General features: G+C 39.6%; 1 protein-coding gene across 3 annotated transcripts; it reads left to right on the forward strand.

Annotated features, from left to right (window-relative positions):
- The first annotated feature begins 13,446 nt into the window (after positions 1 to 13,446).
- Positions 13,447 to 22,095, forward strand: LOC113029402 (cystatin-B-like). Of its 3 annotated transcripts, none has more exons than XM_026180262.1 (3): positions 13,447 to 13,623; positions 21,044 to 21,145; positions 21,783 to 22,095. In XM_026180262.1, the coding sequence occupies exons 1-3, from the start codon at positions 13,555 to 13,557 to the stop codon at positions 21,909 to 21,911; spliced, it is 300 nt and encodes a 99-aa protein (XP_026036047.1). In that variant the 5' UTR covers positions 13,447 to 13,554; the 3' UTR covers positions 21,912 to 22,095. The 3 variants fall into 3 exon arrangements, with proteins under 3 accessions (XP_026036047.1, XP_026036046.1, XP_026036045.1); XM_026180261.1 differs by lacking the exons at positions 21,044 to 21,145; positions 21,783 to 22,095 and adding exons at positions 13,711 to 13,812; positions 14,485 to 14,809 and having other exon boundaries at positions 13,452 to 13,623; XM_026180260.1 differs by lacking the exon at positions 13,447 to 13,623 and adding an exon at positions 20,777 to 20,964.
- Positions 22,096 to 22,840: the final 745 nt, after the last annotated feature.

The following is a 22,840-nucleotide window of genomic DNA, read 5'->3' on the forward strand; positions in this document are numbered from 1 at the left end:
CGCCCTGCTTCCGTCTCAGAGCTGCGCTTGCGCATATAGAAGCATATGGACGTCCTGTGTTGAAGCACACAAATCTGTGGTAAAAACGAATGAATAAGAAGAAAGAAGAAGAAGAAATATCCACATAATAATATGTTATACACAATCAGTCATTGATAACTTCAGTGTAATAATTGTCAGTTTTCTTTTTGCTAACCAGCTCCATACAACTTTACAAACAGTTAAACTTAGTTAAAAACATTGATGCCTGTCCTCTGGTAAAGGAAAGAAATGCGTAAGATTTGGACAACAGCTAAGAAAGGGTTAAAAAAAATGTTTTCAGGTGATATTCTACCCTGAATAAAAAGATTTTTTTTATTATTATAGCACCACGTCTCTTATAGAGTGACTTTTCTATCTTTTCAAAGGAATAGTTAAAACATCTGCTGGACGGTGCTCAGGATGTTTTATGAGTCTGTGGTGTCCAGTCGAATCCTCTATGTTATTGGTGTGCTGCAGCAGCAGACTGAGGGTAGTGCATAACAGCACTGCTCAATAATCCGATTCATGTGGCCAGCAACGTCGTTGATGTGGAGCTTGACTTTCTGACGGATGTTTCAGAAAGGAGGATGCTGTCCAGGTTACAGTCAATACTAGAGAAATCCTTCACACAGGATGCAGGAGCATGTTCAGCAAAAGACTCATTAAGCCACGATGCATCACTGAAGGCTACAGTAAAGCATTCCTACCCGTGGCCGTCAAACTTCATTACTCTTCTTCATGATGCCTGGACTGTATTCACCTGTAATATCTTATCTATAGTGCACATTATTTTTTTAAGTGATGATGATGAGAGTTGAGATAGCCTTTATTTGTCAGTTGCAGGTCTTTTGCCCACAACCGAGATGACAGACGTTGCCGACCGTACATACAATACAAACATCACATTGGGGAGACAGGTCAGGCCAGGTAGCGAGGAAAAAAAACATCAAAATGTGCAACACAAAAGGATAATACAGGAATGCACAAGTATCAACACACCATAACACAATAAACACAGACAAGCAACATGGGAAAGTGTTCCAGTGTGGACATCTGATCTGGGACCGCTGCAATCTTCGGCTGCGCCTCCAGCTGACCCGATGTCCACATCATGGGGGAGGTAAGCGTTGGAGTTGGCGTTGGATAGGGAGGGTGAGTTTGCAATACTTAATTTTAATTCAACGTCACACTTTGAGAGTCTTAGTCTGACTTATTTTTTTTATGCAGAAACTTTACATTTAGTAACTTTCATGATTATATTTTATATGAGTGTCTGTTAAAAAAACTAACAATAACAGTTTAGAATGGAACTAATAAGTCAAGTCAAAGTCAAAGTCAAAGTCAACTTTATTTGTCGATTCTGCCACATGTACAGGACATACAGAGAATAGAAATTGCGTTACTCTCAATCCCTAGATAAATAGCAAATGAACATTTAAATATATTTAAATATAAAAGTGATTAAAAATGCAAGTAAAATAATTAAAAAGTAAAAATTTTAATAAATACAATTTTACATATAACAAAAAAGCTATACAATATACAATATAATGGGTAAGTGACATTGAGTGTAAACCAGGCAGAGTAGTGCAAATAGGCAAATAGTGCAAATGGAGATTTAGTAATGTACGGTAAGAGAAAGTGTAACAACAAAGTCTTATGAGGTAATGGCAGTCCAATGCTCCACAAAGTGACTGGTAACTGGTGCAGGCCAGTGAGTGAGTCAGAGAGTGTGTGTGTTTGTGTGTGTGTGACAGAGTTCAGTGAGACCGTGGAGGAGAGAGGGGAGAGGGGGCAGAATCGGGAGGGAGTTAAGCTTCCTGACAGCCTGATGGATGAAGCTGTCCTTCAGCCTGCTGGTCCTGGCCTGGAGACTCCGCAGTCTCCTCCCCGACGGCAGCAGCTTGAAGAAGCTTTGCATTGGGTGCGTGGGATCAGCCGCTATGCAAAGGGCTTTTTTAGTGAGACGGGTGCTGTAAATGTCCTGGAGGGAGGGGAGAGAGACACCAATGATCCTCTCTGCAGCTCTCACTATGCGTTGGAGGGTTCTATGACAGGACGCATTGCAGGCTCCAAACCACACAGTGATGCAGCTCGACAGGATGCTCTCGATGGTGCCTCTGTAGAAAGTGTACATGATGGGGGCTGGTGCTCCTGCTCTTCTTAGTTTGCGGAGAAAGAAGAGACGCTGCTGTGATTTCTTGGCCAGTGCTGTGGTGTTGTACGTCCAGGAGAGATCCTCTGTGATGTGCACACCCAAGAACTTGGTGCTGCTCACTCTCTCCACAGACGCTCCGTCAATGGTCAGAGGAGCATGTTGGGTGTGCATTCTCCTGAAGTCCACAACAATCTCCTTCGTCTTCTCCACATTCAGAGAGAGATTGTTGTCAGCACACCACGTGGCCAGGCGTCTCACCTCACTTCTGTAGTCGGTCTCATCCCTGTTGCTAATGAGACCCACCACCGTTGTGTCGTCCGCAAACTTGATGAAGAGGTTGGAGCTGTATGATGGAGTGCAGTCATGGGTCAGCAGAGTGAAGAGGAGGGGGCTCAGCACACATCCCTGCGGGGCCCCTGTGTTTAAAATGATGGTGCTGGATGTATTACTGCCAACCCGTACTGCTTGAGGTCTTCCGGTGAGGAAATCCAACAGCCAGTTGCACAGTGAGGTGTTGAGCCCCAGCTGGACCAGTTTTTGAATGAGCTGTTGGGGGATTATAGTGTTGAATGCTGAACTGAAATCTATGAACAGCATTCGAACATATGAGTCTTTTTTGTCCAGGTGTGTGAGTGCCGAGTGGAGTGCAGTGGAGATGGCATCATCGGTTGAGCGGTTGGGCCGATACGCAAACTGGAAGGGATCCAGGGAGGGGGGCAGGACAGTCTTGATGTGTTGCATGACTAGTCGTTCGAAGCACTTCATCAGGATGGGAGTAAGTGCAACAGGACGGTAGTCATTAAAGCAGGAGGGAGATGACTTTTTTGGAACCGGAATGATTGTGGTGGCTTTAAAACATGTGGGGACGACAGCCTGGATGAGTGATATGTTGAAGATGTCTGTGAAGACATCAGTGAGTTCCACTGCACAGTCTCTCAGTACACGACCAGGAATGTTGTCAGGACCCGGAGCTTTACGTGCATTGATCCTGCTGAGGGATCTCCTCACGCTGTCCGGTGACAGAGTCATCACCTGGTCACCAGGAGGGGGTGGGGTCTTCTGTGCAGTGGTGCTGTTTTGGACTTCAAAGCGAGCAAAGAAAGTGTTCAGCTCGTTCAGCAGGGGGATAGTGCTATCACAGGTCTGTGGTGGGGGCTTGTAATCTGTGATGGTCTGAATGCCCCGCCACAGGCTCCGTGAGTCTCTGCTGTCTTTGAAGTGATGAGATATTTTCCTGGAGTACTGTCTCTTAGCCTCTCTGATGCCACGGGAAAGGTTGGCCCTAGCTGTCCTCAGGCTTGCCTCGTCTCCATCTCTGAAGGCAACATTCCGAGCTTTCAGCAGCCTGTAGACCTCTCCTGTCATCCATGGTTTTTGATTGGCCCGGACAGTTATGGTTTTCGTGACTGTTACATCCTCAATACACTTGTTGATGTAGGCAGTAACAGTCTCTGCGTACTCCTGGAGGTCAGTGGTGTTGTTATAGGTGGCAGCCTGCTTAAACATGTTCCAGTCTGTAGTATTAAAGCAGTCCTGAAGACCCCTCTGGCCACACTTGTATCCGCTTACGAACCGGTTTGGTCACTTTAACGAGCGGTCTGTAAGCAGGCATTAGCATGACAGTGATATGGTCTGAGGCGCCGAGGTAGGGGAGGGGAAAAGCTTTGTAAGCTCCTCTCTGGGTGGTGTAAACAAAGTCCAGTGTGTTATTTCCCCTTGTTGGAAAGTCTATGTGTTGTTGTATTTTTGGAAACACGCACTTTAAGTCTGCATGATTGAAATCCCCAGCCAGGATGAGAAAAGCATCAGGATGGGCTGTCTGCTGCTCACTGATGTGCTGGTACAGTTCATTCAGTGCCTCATTCCTGTTGTTGACATTGGAGGAGGGAGGGATGTACACAGCGCACAGGAGTATGGCTGTATAGTATTATGTATAGTATATGTAAAGTATTCTGATCATGTCTTTATTTAACACATCTGCTTAGAAATGTCTGCCTTCTTTTCAGGGTAATGGAAATAAATGACAGCTGCTACGTGGCTCTCAAAGGGACAAAAATAGATGTGAAAAACTGAGCAGTAGTGTTTCTTTGTAGCCATGATGACAGTTACTCACCATCAGTTTATAATAAGTTCATCTGTAATAACACCAGCAGTGAGAGTTCATCAGGAATGTGAGCCTCAAGAATTCAGTGCTTTGTAAGAAAGTTACACTTTCCTGCAGAGACACTGCAATGGGGGTTGAAGAAACAGCTCTCACATATGATGCTGTTTCATTCACATGACCTTGCTACTGAAAGAACACCTGCACATCCTGTTGTTGTTTATCTTGCAAATCAAGTAAGCCTGAGAACAATTACCCCCCAGTGTGCTTAACGGTTGGTCTATGACAGCTTTGTTTTACTTCATTACACCTTAGTCTTTCAACTTGTGAGCCCGCTGTTATCTTTCTGATGCTTCTCTTCTGTTGATTTGTTACACTTACATGTAAAGCACACCCACCCTCTGATTTTTGCCTCCTCCCTTACTTTGTCAGTGATTCCTGGTGGTCCCACTCTCCCGCTCAGTAACAACACACCAACACAGTAAACTCTTGGAAAAAAAAGAATTTTTGTGATTTGCAAAATTATTTTATTGGTTAATTTGTGATTTTTTTTAACATTACAAAGCTTTCCACTTACTTTTGATTTAAGACTATTTTTAACTGTTCAGAGAACTCGGTCAATGTTTGTTTGGGATAACACGATGTCAGTGCTGTGGTTGAAATCCTGATGGAAAAAGCATGAAAACAAGTCAGTTGTTAAATCAGGCTTGGAAAACCTGACAGCAGGACAAGAGCTGACAATTTGCAGATGGTCTGATGTATGTAGCCACACTCACTTCACTGCAGGGCTTAAGAGGATAGACGTGTGACTCCTGGGACATGAAGGGTTTGAACGTGTATTTTTGGCACGGCATAATTCATTGGTCTGTGCATGGAGAACCTTTTCCCTTTATTATGTGCAAGTGTCATTAGTTGTATCATCCACCATCCATATGTGATGGCTCTGGCTCAAAGGGAAGGACAAAATATGGAGACCACACATGATTTGTATGAAAAGTAAAAATTGTTAAAAAAAACAACCCTAAAGTTAATAATGCGATCAGTTAATCAGTAATGTATGTAGTGTGTGGATGTGTGTTCCTGTGCTGTAGATAAATCAGAATATAAAGCAAACAAAGTTCAAATAAACTCAAATTACCTGAAAGGGAAACACAGAAAAGTTGCAAACACTACTCTAAATAATTTTACTCTAATACCAGTAACCATCAAAACCTGGAATACAGAGGAGTGAGGGTCATTACACATATTTATTCAGAATAAAACAGTTTTTTGTGTGTTTCAGTTCTAGGGGATGTCAACATAACTGCACAGCTACACAGTAACAGTCAGCGCATAAGGAAATACAGTCATTTAACTTATTTTTTAAGGAAATAACTCAAATAACTGCACTGGCATACAGAAGCCCATTTTAGTAACAATCACTACTGTGTTGTGATGTCAGAGTAATGTCACTAAAGCTGTTTTAAAAAAGCTTCTTGAAAAGCATCCCAGTGTTTTAAAATGTCACAGGGACAGCAAGTTTCAAATTTCAAGTTTTATTGTCATGTACAGATAAACAGTGTAGCCACATTTATCCATAATGAAATTCTTTGGCTTGTGCTCCTCAGCTTTACATGAGCATATAGAGATTGTGCAGTTATATTGAGAAGAAAATAACAGAAAATAGCAGTGGTAGTAATAAAGTAATAATAATATTAATAACAACAATAAAAAGGAGAGGAAAAAAGTATTAAATATTAGAGAATTTAGTTGGTATTTACAAGTTTGTGCAAGAGTATGTGCAGCACTAACAGCAATCATATTTCCCTTGTATTGGCTTGTCATTGGTGTAATTCCCAATGTGATCTTGTACCATTACTGTGCCACATTATTTTCTCTTTCCCTTCACCCCCAACCAATCACCATGTGTCTGCCGGAGGCTTCTTATTGCTAAAAGGGACTTTTTCCTTCCCGTTGTTGCCCTTGCTCAAAGGGGATCAGTTGATTGTTGGGGGTTTCTCTCTTATATTGTACGGTGTTTGGTCTTTACCTGACAACATAAGACAGCTGTTTTTATCAATTGGCACTATTTATATTGAATTGAATTTTATGGATTTTCTTTAGTTGAATTGAATTGAACTGAATTGATCTTATATTAGTTTTTAACTTAATAATTTTATCCTGTTCAATAAATAAACAATAACTCAAAAGAATATTCTTGCCGTGTATGGTTTATTCTTTATTTCTGTAAGTTCTATGCTCGTGTAGATTTGGACTTTTTAAAAACTTTATGCTTCACTGTGAATGGCAAAATTTGTATATTTTGTTAAACATTGTTGACTTTATTGATCTATGCTGGGAAATAAACCTATTGCCTCCACATGAGGACATACTTTTAAAAAAAACAAAAACAAAAACAAAATGCAAGCAACAGCTGTGTAACAAAGTAATGACTTCCTGTACAAAGATGTAGTTTTCATACTTCATGCTAGTACTTCAGTGGGTCTAAATCATCACAAATAGTCAGGAGAAATGAAAAATGCATCCCAAAGATGAAGGGGAGACAATTGGCAACATTACTTTTTAAAATTGTCACAATATGTGACAAATACGGATACTGTTCAGCGGATGTAATAAATGATGTGAATAATACACTAAATGTAGGCTGAGTTTTTCAAATGATCACACAGCGCCCCCAGGTGGCGGAATGTTATAATATTACACAATTCCTGTGACTGTAGGAAAATTAATATGACAGGGTTTGTTTATCTGTTTATCCTCACTGCTCGTCACAATATCACTTTCTCTCAACATCTCCATCCTCCAATTACTCCAGCAAACACCTACAAAGCCCTGACCTAGAGATCCTGTTTAGTTCCAACAACTTAAATACTGTTAGTTTAATTACTTTTAAACAATCTGTAACTGCTGAGTTTGTGTTTATCGCCACACCAGGGAAAGATTTTCTTGCTGCTGCATGTGGGATAGTCTGAGAAGGAGGGTTTCCACGTTTTTTTAAAAAGAGGGTACCAGAGGAGGACAAGAACAAGAGGGCCCGCAGAAAATCTGCTCATCTTCTGCCCTGTGTTTTACAGATTTATTACACAAAAGGTGGGAGTGCACAAGCCTTTAAACATGAAACAACTATTTTGCAAAGTGGAAAACATATTTAAAAAAAACCCAAAAAACTTTTTAGTCAAGCACAAATTGTATTCCAGTGTAGCTTAATGATGCACAAGTATATTCAAAGTATCTATATAGAGCTGACCGTTTCAAAATAATAAAAAACGTATTCATGTTTTCATTGCAGCTGCTGCTGATTTTAATTATTTTTATACTGATCGGTTGCATGATCTATAATAATGCAATTTAAGTGCAAAATAATTATTCTGTAAAATCAATATTATGGAGTAAAAAAAATATGATATTTGCATTCAAAAATATAGCAGTATAGAAGCAGAAAGTCGCAAAGCATACAAATATTTATATTATGTACATGTACGTTAAAGTATGTATGTTAAAGTAAGGGTGTATCAAGTTACACTCTTTCTGGTCCTATTCATGCGATCATCTAAAGGTACTTGGTGTGTGTGTGTGTGTGTGTGTGTGTGTGTGTGTGTGTGTGTGTGTGTGTGTGTGTGTGTGTGTGTGCGTGTGTGCGTGTATTGGGTGCGGGGGCACACCACGCCCCCTATGGACACACCACTGAGTCCAATGTGATTGTAGCCTACTGTATACAAGATAAACCTGGGAAGTCTGTTAAACTGCTTTTTAACATGTTTGCAAGATATGTATGTGTCTTGGTAATCTCAAATTACACTTAGAAATTTTTGTTGGTCTGCAGGCTGACATCTGCCAATGATAAATGGATTTTCCACATTCTTATCGTTTAACTAAACATATCTAAAAAAAACCCCATATCTTTTTTTTTCTTCTAAACACTTTAAAAACATTAAGGCAATAAACAAAAAGATACTTCTTTGACCAATATCTGCATTTTCTCAGGATTGCACAGTTACAAAACTGAACTTACATTTAACACAGTAAGCATGTAACACACGTGTTTTTACTGTAACATAACAGCACAGGAAAACACATTGCTCGAACTCAAGCAAGATAAGGTGCAACAGTGAATTTATGATATTAAAATTACTAAAATGTCTCATAGAAAAGTACTTGCTTCACACATTTCTGCTCTGCATTAAAGCAAAGCTGAGGAACATGTAAGAATCTGGACCAAAAGGTCTTTTGGCTGGATGAGCTGCATGTCTCAGAGTCTAGGGCGGTATGGTAGGAGTGACACACCCGCTGGCCCTCGTACCTCGTTTCATGTGTGTTTTTAGTTTGTGTAGGTTTTTTTTTTTTATGAGCGAGAAGACAAATGTGCTCCAATTATAAGTTTTCACAATTGATTATCAAAACGGTTAGAATTTCAAATTTGTTTTCCGTGGCGCCATGGGCTTCCTCTCTCTGGCTCAGAGGCAAAAGGCTCCCGCGCCCAGGCAGGAAACACTTTTTAATATGTGTGATAGTTTAGGCCTTAGGTCTGATGTCGGCTCACGTGTCTTTTTCTGCAACTTTCTGGACATCTCCTTATTTAGAGACGCCACTTCACCCATCACCAGACCTGTATAAAGAGATAAGCAGAAACAGAGCTCCCCAAACCCCAGAAATTTCCGACTAGTGATGCCTTCACCAGTGAGACAGACCCTTCCCCTCAAATTCCTTAGAGAAGGGCGTGCAATAAAGTATAAAACAGAAATATGTGATGCTAATTATAAGATATTAGCCTTTATTTTCTTAAAAATAAATCCCAACATTTGCTTCTCTCTTCTGGACCTGCTTATCTTTGTATTTTAGTTAGAGCTTTCAATAAAGCCGTTTTGAATTTTATTTGGTGCTTTTGAAATTTTCCGTTTTTGTCCATCTCTGTCAGACACACAGATAATGTGGCAGCTACAGTAAATGCAGTTTGGATACAGTGACACTCAGAGTGAAATGAAGACCGATAATTGCTTTTCACTGGGGAAATATTAGATCTGTAAAATATCAAAATTATGCATTAGTCTTAAAGCCATTGCATTTTCACTCAAGAAAGGGAAAACAGTCAGCACATTTCTTTCTTATCTCTGAATATAAACAGACATCCAACCTAATGATGAAGCATGAAAGAAATAAAGTGATTCTATACATGTTTGTGTGACACAACTAATATACATGTCTCTTCAGACACAGAAATTACGGGTAAGTATGAATTAATTTTTTTTTAATTAGTAAAACTTCATATCATATACCAGTAATATTCAAGGCAGCGCATCAAAATGTCAACAAATAAATGAAAGGGAGATCAATGAAAATGAAGGATTCTGAATTAAACTCACCAAATACTGAAATCCTTTGTAGATCAGTCAAAGCAAACCAGTCTTCAAAAGCTTCGAGAAACATCCACAGACATACACATCATTGCAAGATGTTAATTATGTTTTGTCCATATGGCATCATTTATAATTAAAGATTTTTCTTAAAATGTTCTTTAACTGTCAGTGTCAATGAAATACATAAATTAATTAATACTCACAATACAGCACCTAAATCAGAGCAAAACCCACTCGGAACTTCTCATGTTAGGACCAACTACAATATCGATATAGCAACAAAATGCAATGTTCTTTGCATTAGAAACATTAGAGAAACCAAGTCAAAAAATACACAAATATAAACTGACTCTAAGCTGTCACTAGCAGGACTCTTATTGTCATTAACTCATTTTTGCTTTGAAACTAGGGCTGTCAACATTAACGTGGATTAATCCGTCATCACGATTAACGCGATTAACATTTTTATTGCATTTAACCCATCTGGAGCACAGAATAAACAAACTTTGGACAAACGGTGTTGAGACATGATTTTGAGTCATTCTACGTTCCAGATTGGTTAATTGCGTTAAAAATGTTAATCGCGTTAATCGTGATGACAAATTCATCCGCGTTAACGTTAACATCCCTAGTTAAAACATTATTACTGGTCAACCACTGGCACTATATATCTGTCATGGGCATCTGTGTTTGGAGTGTTCAACAATCTCACTGTGGTCTTTTCAGTGGATCCTCAGATGTGAGATGAGTCCACTGAAACCTGCTACACAAGTTTCTGCTCTGCTTTAACGCAAAGTTGGGGAACATGTAAGAATCTGGGCTAAAAGGTCCTTTAGCTGGATGAGCTGCATGTCTCAGAGTCTAGGGAAGTCAGTATTGTAGGAGTGACACACCCCCAGGACTCCATCTACCGAAGAGAAGTTCAGTAGTTTCCAAAACGCGTATCCATAAACCGAAGCTTTGCATGCAGTTTGTCTCACAAAATGAAAGGATGGTCAGGTCATTACTATCCTAAACTTTGTATTATCTGAGGTCACATGCTGGTAATGTTAATGCTGACACAGCTTCCAGAGAAAACATATACTTCCAACAGAGCAGCAACACTAATGGTAATAAAAAAAATACTTTATGGAAGAAGAAGAAGAAGAAGAAAAACAAAATCCACAGAGAAGTAAACATCCAAAAGTTTCCTTAATGTCGAAGCAGCAGACATGTTTCAACAAGCCAGTTTTATCCCCATGTTACATTAGCTTGTGTAATTGCACCACCACTTACTACAGACATTGGTTTGTAATGGGCTGTTAATGTAGGTTCAAAAATATGCATATGTCTTTCATGTTGCTCAATAACCAGCCCACAAACCAGTAAAAAATGTTACCTCATTAAAAGTCCACATATACACTATCAGTCAAAAGTTTGACAAACCTTCTCATACAATGTTTTTTTTTTTTTTTAATACTTTCTACATTGTAGATACATACTGACATTCATACTCTCTGTTTGCTGCACTGCAAACCCTTGGCCTTCTCTCAATGAAGTTTATGATGTAGTCAGACACACACCCACTTCTTGGTCTTTCCTCAGGCAGCAATAGAGGTTATCGGCAGGGGCGTTGTCTCTACCAGGGATGTAATGAACCTTAAACTGGTATGGCTGCAAAGCAAGATACCATCTGATGATTCTCTCATCACTGTCCTTCATTCTCTGTAGCCACAGCAGGGTTTTGGGTCAGGGTTTTCTGGTCAGTTTGAAGGTTGAATTCTCTTCCCTGCAAATAATATTTGAATGAGACAAGTGCCATTTAATGGCCAAGGCTTCCTTCTTCACCGTTGCGTAGAGGCTCTCCCTTGGTAGCAGCTTACGGCTGATGTAGGCAACAGGATGTCTTCCTCAAAGTAGCAGCCCTTTGCTTTGTTGACAGCGCTGCAAACCCTTGCCCTTCTCTCAAAGAGCTTCATGATTTAGTCACCTGAAATGGTTTTCATTTGTGGAATTTCTTGCCTTCTAAATGGGGTTGAAACCATCAGTTGTGTTGTGCAGAAGTCAGGTTGGTACACAGCTGACAGCTGTCAGAATTCATATTATGGCAGGACCTAATCAGCTAAGGAAACCACAGTCCATTATTATTTTGAGAACTACAGGTCAGCCAGTCTGGAAAACGTAAAAAAAACTTGCATGTGTCGCCAAGTGCAGTCGCAAAAACCATTAAGCGCTACAACAAAACTGGCTGACATGAGGACCGCCCCACCTCTGCTGCTGAAGACAAATTCTGAAAAAATGCTTGATAAATAATGAAGATAAATTCATCTGAGTCACTAGCCTCAGAAATCCCAAGTTAACAACACCTCAGATCAGAGCTCAGATAAATGTCACACAAAGTTCCTGTAGCAGACACATCTTGACATCAACTGTTCAGGGAAGACGGTGCGAATCAGGTCTTTATGGTCTGATAGCTGCTGGGAAACCACTACTAAGGAAAAACGATAAGCAGCAGAGATTTGGTTGGGCCAAGAAACACAAGGAAATTAGACCAGTGGAAATCTGTGCTTTGCATGGCTACTACAGCATCCTGCAGCAACATGCCATCCCATCCAGTTTGTATTTAGTCGGGCAATCATTTATTTTTCAGCAGGACAATGACCCCCAAAACCAGGATGTGTAAGGGCTATTTGACCAAGAAGGAGAGTGATGAGATGGTGGGCCAGATGGCCTGGCCTGCACAGTCACCTGACCTAGAGTTGAGTTGCACCCATTCCAGAAATCCACTGCTGCCCCTTTTACTCATTGGACTCATTCAGTTCAAATACCAGGCAAAGCTTCTCCAGCAATGCTGTCTGACCTGCTGGCCATGGTAACCACATCACATGCAGAGGCGTGGACTGTTAGCACCACAGCTTGAGGTTTCCGAGTAATCCTGTTCTTTCAGGCTCTTCCTGTCTTTTCTACATACAAGAAAAACAAACTATAAGAGACACATAACTACTAAAAATCCAGACATGTCATATGTTTGGTTGTTTGGTCTATGTGTGCACTAGTTTGGCTTTTCTGTGTTATTTGTCGCTCCTTGATTATGTCTGTCTATGTAGTGCCCTTATTGCAGCCTTTCAAGTCATTTTCAGCTGTCTGTCTGTGTTTTATTTTTTTTTTCTTTAGCTTGTGTCACTTTGTGGCTGGTTTTTCATCTGCGTGTTTTACTTTTTTGCTGCCGTTTGCAGTCATTCAAGTCTCCTTTTTGGTTTTTATTTTTTCATCTAACATTTCAAGGTTTAAAGATTAACTTTAAACAAGTAATAATTAGATTTCCCCTGGTTAAGAAACCAATGAGCTGGGTAAAATCTAATTCTAATTCAGCCTTAAACAACAAATAATAGCAATAATAATTTCTGAACCACAGAGAGCAGTACCCACTCAGTACTTTGGGGAACTGTGGTTTGCTGAGGTTCAGATATCCGAAGTACGATAACCGGAAAGGAAGAACTGAAAGCAGTTTTTAGGCCGTGATTCATGCGTAATCCTCTCCAAACATCACAGATCACACCCTGTATTTTCACTTCCCGGCAGACTTGACAGTCAGCTGTCATACGCTCGCACTAACCGACACATGCAGTAAAAGGCGTACGGACTAAAAATACGTGTACAAACATTTAGAAGATTTATCCTATAAACACAAAATCAATGTATAAAAATGTGAAAAGCTACTCATTGTTTTCTTGTCTTAGGATATCTGATTATGTGAGCTTTTTTTCTTGGTTTTTTACGCGATCGTTTGCAAATACCACCCCCTTCTCCCCCTATGCCGATGGTACGGTCCAAAATGCGGCGTCATATGACTCGCTGACTCACCGAACGACCTATAAAAAAAGGCTCTACATGCGTTTATTCACTATTTCGTCGTTTTTCACTACCAAAAACTTGTCAAAATGCCGATGTGCGGAGGGCTTACCGATGTGAAGCAGGCCGATGAAGAAGTTCAGAAGATCTGTGATGCAGTGAGTAGAAAAGAGAGATTTTACACTTAACATTTTGTGCACACGGGGCCTGTGCTTCTTATTGATGTTGCTGTCATTGTTATTCAGATGAAGCCTCACGCAGAGCAGAAAACCGGGAAAAACTTCGAGGTTTTCACTGCAAAGAACTACAAAACACAGGTCGTTGCTGGGACCAACTACTTCATTAAGGTAATGTTCGTAATGCAAGCAGTGAGCTCAGTGGAAACACTGCAAAGCTCCGAGGTCTTGCATATAATAAAATATCATCAATAAGAGTATTAACTGTAGATAATCTGATCCATAAAGTGAAAACTAACGCGATTATCAGTGATTTTCTTTCTTTACCATCTCTAGGCTTATGTAGTTATGTGGTCATATATATAGAATTTCATGCAAACCTTAAACTGTTGATTTTCTAGTCTTAAGTGTCATTCATCACGGCTGATGCTTTTAATCTAAGTTTCCAGCCAAGTTTTGGTTAAATGTATTTAAATTTTGAGAAAAAATATGCAAAGGAAGATTAAAGTACATGTGTGCTTCACACTCCTGGTGTTAATGGGCAAAACAAGCCATTCCAGTGCTTCCAGTACTTGTGTATGATGGCTTGGAACACATTTGCACAACACTCCCTCAGGGCTTCAATAAAGTCTCACAAGCAGAGATTTACTTTATTTTCTTAGTCTAAAATGACTCATCCGTGTTTTTGATCACTCGAGCCATAGTCCACTCTGTAATGAAGACATGAACGCCTCCTTCCCTACATGTTAGCATGTTGTGTGGTCAGCGTGGCTTATGTTATCACGAGTACTTCTATGTGCACATTAAGTATCTCTTCTAACTTTTTCTTGTACTTCCTTGCAGGTCCATGTGGGCGGAGACGAATGCGTTCACCTCCGTGTTTACAAGAAACTCCCGTGTTATGGAGGAGAGCTCGAGCTGTCCAGTGTGCAACACCCCAAGAGTCACGATGACAGTATTGAGTACTTCTAATGGGAGAACGAACCAGCCAAAGCATCAGTGCCTTCAGGCTGTAGTCTTGTAGTAGTCCATTAATAACCTGCCTCTTGACAAACATGTGCAGTTTCCTTTGCTTATATGTAACAATATACTGTAGATGGTAGATGTAAGGTAAAGTGGAACACTTTTATACAAGGTGCATAAATAAATTAAGCAGATTTTTCTTCTATTGTGGTGTCTGATTTGTGAAATGCCTGCATATTATCTGAAAGCAAACTCATTTCTCTTTCCTAACATAAGACACATTTGCAGTATATTTAGTAAATGTGGCAGCTATATACATGTCTTGCACAAGTGATTGATGGATTTTAGCACACAATGTTTGTGTTCAGACCCGCAAAAAACATTTTTGTAGCAATAATCATGTCAGACTGAACTCTGAACACAATTTTGTTTAAAATGACATCTTTTGGAGAGTTCTTTCATCTAGCTTGCCCTCCTTTTTTAATGCTTACATGAAAGAGACATAATACACAGTTGAGTCTGATATGAGGCAGGGGTCTCATTGATTTTAATCAACTTTTTCTACTTTTAGGATACGTTTTGTTCTTTTACACTAATCAATAGAAAGTTGCTCAATTTTCTCCAGCGCTGAAACATTTCTGTCCTGATGGGAGTGATCCTTGTGCAATAGTCTAAACATCTAGAAGGCTCAAGGGTCACTGAATGGTTTAAGTTCATAAATACTATCAGTCATTTGTTATACATTAAGTGGATCTTGACAGTGCTTTCCAAAAACATTGTTAAAACCCCAAATTATTTGAAATGATCTTCTAAGACTGGTGTTTCAACCTCCAATGGAGCTCTGTAGGTTTGAGGATTCATGATCAAGGTGAAACTGTGCTGGCAACGTGTGGTAGCCAACATCGTACATTTGAAATGTAAGACGACCCATGCTACCATGACATGCTATTCCATAGCATAGGTAAAGTTATTCAAGTTTTCAGTGGTCCAAAGTTCACAAATGAACTGTACATAACACACAACAGTGTACAGGGAAAATATGATTTAAGCAATCTTAAATGACAATAAGTCACATGCTGTATTTGAACATGTCGAGACTGTCGGGCAAACCTCAAATCACACTTCCCAACTCTGACTTGGAAAAAAAAAAGGTGGTCAGTGGGTTGTCAGCAGTATTTTGTTGGCAGACTTTGGCATTAGTCAGCCTATGATTGTTTTTATCTTGTGACTGACATTCATCTTTGTTAATCACACGCAATGTGATCCCATTGATGACTCAAGTTGCAGATATTTCACCATAGTCTATGCAGTCTGTGTCTACAAACATATTGTAAATATGCATCAGATTGAAATGACACGCTTTAGATTGATTTTCTTGTGGAAAACATTAAAATCACACTGTTCCTCTACTAGAAAATACAAAAGAAGGTTTGCACATGCTTTGTGGCACTGTTTGCCACATTGGTTGGATTTCTTGCAAGAAATCAGAGGGCTGTTGGCAAAAAAAGTGTAGAGGGTGTTTAATTACAAAGCTCTAGGTGCAGATGGATTTTACATTAAAAAACACTGATTATTCACACTTTATACATTTACATTAAGTCATGAACAGTCAGCAAGATTTCTTGTTAAAAGAAGCACAAATATGACAAAAGAAGCGGCACTGCAATAAAATAATCACAGCAGGATGTCACAGTACTGGATCTCACTGAAACGTTGGACATATCAGAGTGTATTTTTATTGTGTATTCATTGACAACAGACTCGTTGTGATTTCAATAATAAAGTTAATTCAGTTCTCTTGTTCATAACGACATATATTTTTGTTGTGAACTATTTGCAAAGAGTCAAGGTGTCTGAAAAAACAACAGCGAAGACAAAGCAAATGGATGTTCCCCCAAATGCTAGGTAAAAGCTACACAAAAGAAAATAGTCACAAGTTAAAGAGACAAAGAAACAGCAAAGTGCAAAGAGAGCCTCCACTGATCCTGAGACCGTCTGCAGGTCCGTCTCTGTCCTCAGATTCCAAACATTCTAAAAAAGAGAAAAAACGTCTTCAGGTCTTAACGTTCTTTGAGAAATGTCCAAACTATTCTTTGAAACATGTGAGCACTGCTGTTGAGTCTCTGTTTCACAACCAGAAGTTACATTCCTCAGAGTTGAAATGTGACAAGTAGAAATTGTTGGTCTTTAATCCCACGACCCAGCTGCCATAGGCAGAACCTGGATTCACTGCAAAACATATTATCTCTCAGCATGTTCATGTTCGGTGCATGTGTTGCTAATATCATTGCAGATTGTCTGGGTAGAGTGGCATCAACCAAAACTTTGCAAATCTGTAGCAGACTGCTTACGGTTTCTAAGTGCTGACAGTGACAGTACGGTAACGGTCTGCTTGTGGTGCCGTCTTCTTAGGACACCAACTTCTCTGCTTGTCTCTGACATAGAACTCAGTCTGGAGATGGTATTAAGGCTCACTCAGAATAATTTTGCATATTGGTTTTATGGAACATCAGCTTGAAGTTGCCCTGTGGCACAGGCCCTATCCACATCAGTTAAATGTAGTATGCTTGGAGCAGACCTACGCCGCATCAAATTGCAAAAAGACCATCAAATCTTCTGAGTATATATGCAGTAGGGTTATATGCCATACTGTTGGCTTTAGAATAGGTGGAATGGTTATTTATTTGTTTTTGTCTGAATGTATTATTGTAGGGTCTACCTTATAATATAAAGTGCCTTGAGGCGACTGTTGTTGTGATTTGGCGCTGTATAAATAAAACTATAGGTATAGGTATACATATAGGTATTGTGGGTAATGAAAGAGCAGATAGGTTGGCTAAAGAAGCTGTTAAAAAAGTAGATGTCGATGTGCAGATATCAAAAGTATAGTCTGGAAAGAAAGTAAGAATTTATGGAAACTGACTTGGTCATAGCAAAGTAAAAGGGAGAGATTTATATAGGGTACAACACGCAATAGAAGTTAAGAGAAGTAGAGGAATAAATAGGCAGGAGGAGATATTAATAAGGGGAATACGAACAGGTCATTGTTTTCCGAATGGCACTCTCCTTAGAATGAGGAAACATTCGACTGGTTTATGTAACTGGTGGAAACGGTTGAACATGTACTTATTATTTGCAGGAAGTATGCCAGTCAAAGCAGAGTGTTGAGGGTAGAAATGGGTGGTACTACAGAGCAGAAAAGTTTGAAAGGTAGTTGAGTGGTTAAGTCATGATGAAGGAAAAGGAGTGGTTTTTCGTTTTTTGAGAAATACTGGACTCATCAAGAGGATCTAAGGTTTTGGAAGCGATGTAACAGTAAAACCCAGGAGATGGCAGCAGTGCAACATCTTTGGATGCAAGCTGCCATTAAAAATGAAGGAAGAAGAAGAAGATTCTTTGGTGGCAGACAGGATTTGACAAATTATCATTATTCTTTTTTATCAATCTCTTTACTTGTTTTTGGAGTTCTTTGCAAAACTGCAAGTCTCTGCAATCACCCCTTCAGTTAAAAAAAACCTGCAGACCTGGCATATTGATCTGAGTCAAGTTTGATAGCTTATCTCTCGAACAGTCAGCTTAAAGAATTTGCAAAACTCATTTTGTTTATTTAAGATACTTTTTGACAGACACAGCTGTGCCACATAATGGAGTTTTGTAAGACATTTATATCAGACTACAGACTGACAGGACTGCAAGAAACACCTCTTAGTTATCGCCCTTTTTAGTCATCTAAAGAAAAGTTCATATAAAAGCTTAGGTTTTATCTGTTTTAAAGACATTTAAAATTTAAGACGCAATTACACAAGTAGATATTTGGAGAAGACAGCGTAAGCAAACATTTAGGGTCTGTGGTTACACATGTTGCTCCACCTATCATGTGTTAGAGCCACCTTCCAGTAAGTTTCCAGGTCACTTATCCAGTACATGTACTCGGAGAGGCACCAGTATGTTTGAGTCACACAAAACCAGAAAATTGACACCTCTATTTATTTCAGCTGACTTTCAGAATGGCTGAAATGGTATGCGCAGGATTCATGGAGACGAGGGCCGCTGATGAGGAAATTCAGAAAATCTGTGATGAGGTGAGCTGAGTGTTATGTGAGTAACATTCAGACTCACATAACACTCAGACACATCAAGTCATTGCTCTGCATTTTACGTCATGTTTTGCATTTATTTTGTCCATACACAGGTTAAGTGTCAAGTAGAGGAAAAAAGAAATGAAGCATATGCAGTTTTTAACGCTGTTCAGTACAAGAGTCAGGTGTTGCAAGGAGTCAACTATGTCATCAAGGTAATTAAAACTGTGATATTATGCATGTTAGGAATTATTAACGAAAGAAAATAAAGTATTTATGGACTGAGTTACTTGCGAGCTCCAGATGACCTGTTGAACAGATGAACATCTTACTGAAGATCTTCAGCGTTCAACAAGTACAAGTTTCCTCTGATTTGACTGCAGGTACATGTGGGAGGATGCAGCTACCTTGATCTGCGAGTCTGGAAGAAGCTTACATGTCATGGAGGGGAAGCTATAGTTACTGGTATGGAAGACCATCATGACAAAGATCCCATCCAACCTTTTCAATGTGATCACACTTTGTTTTTTTGCTGCTCTCTGTCTCCAAGCTGCTGCCTCATGACATGTGCTAAAAGAAAAAAAATGCAATAAAGCTCCTTCAAAAGTAACAATTATAGGAAATCAATCATTTTAATTATAATATTTCTAGACATATTGCACTGACTGGACTGCAACTTGAGAGGTTTGAAGCATTAAAAGTTGAATTCTGTAACAACAAAATAAATTGTGTTGTTGATTTCTTGCCAGTTATAAACTCAGGCTTTTACCAGCAAACTGAAAATATGTTTAAAATAAGTCAAGTCTTCATAATAAACACACCAATTGACAGTTTAGTATGACAACTATACATTTATAGGTGTAAATGATACTTGTGTGGCACAGTGGTGCAACGACCCAAAGACCTGTATGTTAGGTTATCAGTGTTTTTTTGTCAGCTATAAATGTGAATGTGGGCATGTGTGTGTCTCTCTGGTTGGCCCTGCCATACCAGCTCTGGTATCTGTATTGGATCGATACTAGCATGTTGGATCAATCTTTTTTTTTTTTACTATCCCCTTAAGTTCAGTAGGTATAACTGAATTGCATTAGATAAAGTTTTTGGAAATGCTGAGGTTTGGGTGTCAGAAGTAGGATAACCTGAAAGGAAGAGCAGAAAGCAGTTTTTTAGGCCATGATTCATGTTTGATCCTCTCCAAATTATACAATCACACCTCACACCCTGTACTTCCACTCACTACCTGTGCCAAAAACTAATTTCCAGTGTTTCCGTGTTTTGTTTTGCTTTTAAAATGCGTAATTTGTATGTTTGTAAATACACTTTGGTGAACAGGGTTTTATTAGTCCTTTATTTATCCAGGTAAAAAATCTCATTGAGATTAAAAATCTCATTTTCAAGAGAGACCTGGTTTACATAGGGGTTATATATAAAATGTAAAAATGGCCTGTTTTTCAGGTATCTGTATAACTCTGTGTTATTGTATTTACATTGTAACCAATCCGGTCTGTATGTGTCCACTTAAACTATGTTTAGAGAACTATTGTTATATTTGTTGCAGTTTCTGCTGTCCTCTTGGCCAGATTACTCTTAAAAAGACACTTTTAATGTCAATGCGAGATTATTTTTAACTGGATAAATAAAGGATATATAAAAGTCAGTGCCAAAAACTGATTGCGGATTCTACCTTCTTACAGAAATGTTGTTTGTGGCTCAAGATGACTTGATATTATTCGTGAAGGCAATGTTCAGCACAAAGTTACACTGATGCGTGAGGGATACGTGTGACATATGTTTTGCATAGAGCAACAATTTATTTATAGCAGTACAGTAATCAGTTTCTAGTAAATACTGGAAATCAGTTTTTGGCAGACGATCATTTTTTGGTACAACACCGACAGACTCGAGCGTCAGCTCAGACTAACCCACACATGCAGTAAAAAACGGACAAAAAATGGACAAAAGTAATTGTTTCCGTATGTAAGTGTGCTTCTCTTTTTTTCATAATGTTGGCAAATACCGCCCCGCCCACAACCCCCTTCTCCCTAAGATGATGGTACGGTCCAAAATGTGTTTAGGTGGGGGTTTTTTTTTTTTTTTTAGCCTACAAACAAACGCATCTTTTTCCGTGCGCTGGTCCAAAATGCGGAGTCTTGTGAATTGGCGTGTGTTTATAACCTTTTTGGTCGTTTTTTACCAACAAAATGTTGTCGGAGTAAAAATGATCGGAGGGTTGACCGAGGAGAAGCAGGCTGATGAAGCAGTTCAAAAGATCTGCGATGCAGTGAGTAGAAAAGTGAGATTTGACACTCGCACACACGGGGCCTGTGCTTCATGTTGGTGTTGCTGTTATTGTTCTTCAGATGAAGCCTCTCGCAGAGCAGAAAACCGGGAGAAACTTCGAGGTTTTCACTGCAGAGAGCTACAAAACGCAGCTCGTAGCTGGGACCAACTACTTCATTAAGGTAATGTTTGTAATTCAAGCGTTTATGTGTTAATTTATATGGAGGTTCATACAAAACTTAAACTGTTATGGTTAAAACTGTCACAGCCATAACAGAGCTCAAAAAATGTTCTGTTTGTGAACACTAGTGCCATCATGCACTATGTAGCCAAAGAAGTGGATGCCCCTTTTCCACATTGTAAGATAGTTTATTTACTTTCCAGCTCTTTAAAACTTCGCAGCAAAATGTTGAGGAAAAGCACCGAGTTTTTTAAATGGACTAACAATGAGGTGGAGTTATTGCTGCGAGTAACACAAAAGTACAAAGTTGCAAAAGTGAGTGAGAATGAAAGAATTTGAAGAAAAGCTATCTGGAGCATGTACAAACTGATATTAATCTTTAATAGGGTGGTCAAAATGTCAAAATTGATAGCAAACAAAACTACTGCTGTGTAACGCCCTCCGTCATCTTAGTTTGTGAACACTAGAAACATTGTGCACTCTATATAGATGAAGACGTGGATTCTCCTTTTCACATGTTAGCATGTTGTTTGGCCCACAGCTGTGGCTTACATTACCACAGCTGTGATAAAATGATCAGGAGTACTTCTATGTGCACATTAAGCATCTCCTTTAAGTTTCCTTGTATTTCCTTGCAGGTCCATGTGGGAGGAGGCGAATATGTTCACCTTCGTGTTTACAAGAAACTCCCGGCTTATGGAGGAACGCTCCAGCTGACCAGACTGCAGCACCCCAAGAGTCAACATGATACTATTGCATACTTCTAATGGGAGAACGAACCAGCCAAAGCATCAGTGCCCACAGTAATTCATTGTAATTCATTAATAACCTCCCTCTTCATGAGGGGAAAGCTTTCCTTGTTTCCATATAATAACATACTGCAGATAATGGAAATAAGACTAGATCAGTTAAATACGAGGTGGGTAAATAAATAAAGCAGAATTTATTTTGTGTGTGTGTGTGTGTGTGTAATTGTAAGATACATTCTGTGGTCATAGGGGCTATTTTTAAAGTATGTGATTGGTTGGGGAATTGAACTGCCTCACAATTCACCACTTATGTGACTCACTTCAGAGATGCCATCAAGGATAACCAGCGCAGTTTCAAAGAAACAAATAAAACATCTACTTTTGTCCATAGTGAAACAGATAATACGTTTGAAATAAACATTATGCTTTAAAAAGAGCTGTAAAATAGTGAGACTGTCATGGTGAATTGGGTTGAAGGACTCAGGTGCGAGACTTCTTGCAGAGTGACAGTGAATTTATTCACAGTGAAAAAAATAAGGCAACAGTTCGAGTCTGTAATCCAAAAGGGCAGTGCAGTGATACGGTGACTTGTCCCCGCGGTGACAGTGCAGTGATTATCCAAAACTACTTGTTCTTGTGCCCGCTCCTCCTCCGATCCCTGGATCCTGGAGGCAGATGAGAAAAACACACGCACGGTAACTTAAACGTTCTCTCTCCTTCACAAACTAGGTACGCTAATCGCGACTACGCTACCCGGTTTAGCTCAACGTTCCAGCGTTGGTTGTGACCCGACCGCACTGTTAAATAGGTCTGCTTTGGATTAGTAGCAGCCGGCGAAGTGATTAAGCACGGGTGCGGCGATTCCAGCTCAGGATGCTCCCCCCGGGTCAGCTGCCGTTCCGTGCCATGGCTTCCGGAAGTACATGTTCCCGGATACAAACACGCGC

The sequence above is a fragment of the Astatotilapia calliptera genome, chromosome 9 (genome assembly GCF_900246225.1).
Source record: "Astatotilapia calliptera chromosome 9, fAstCal1.2, whole genome shotgun sequence".
Lineage (NCBI taxonomy): Eukaryota > Metazoa > Chordata > Actinopteri > Cichliformes > Cichlidae > Astatotilapia > Astatotilapia calliptera.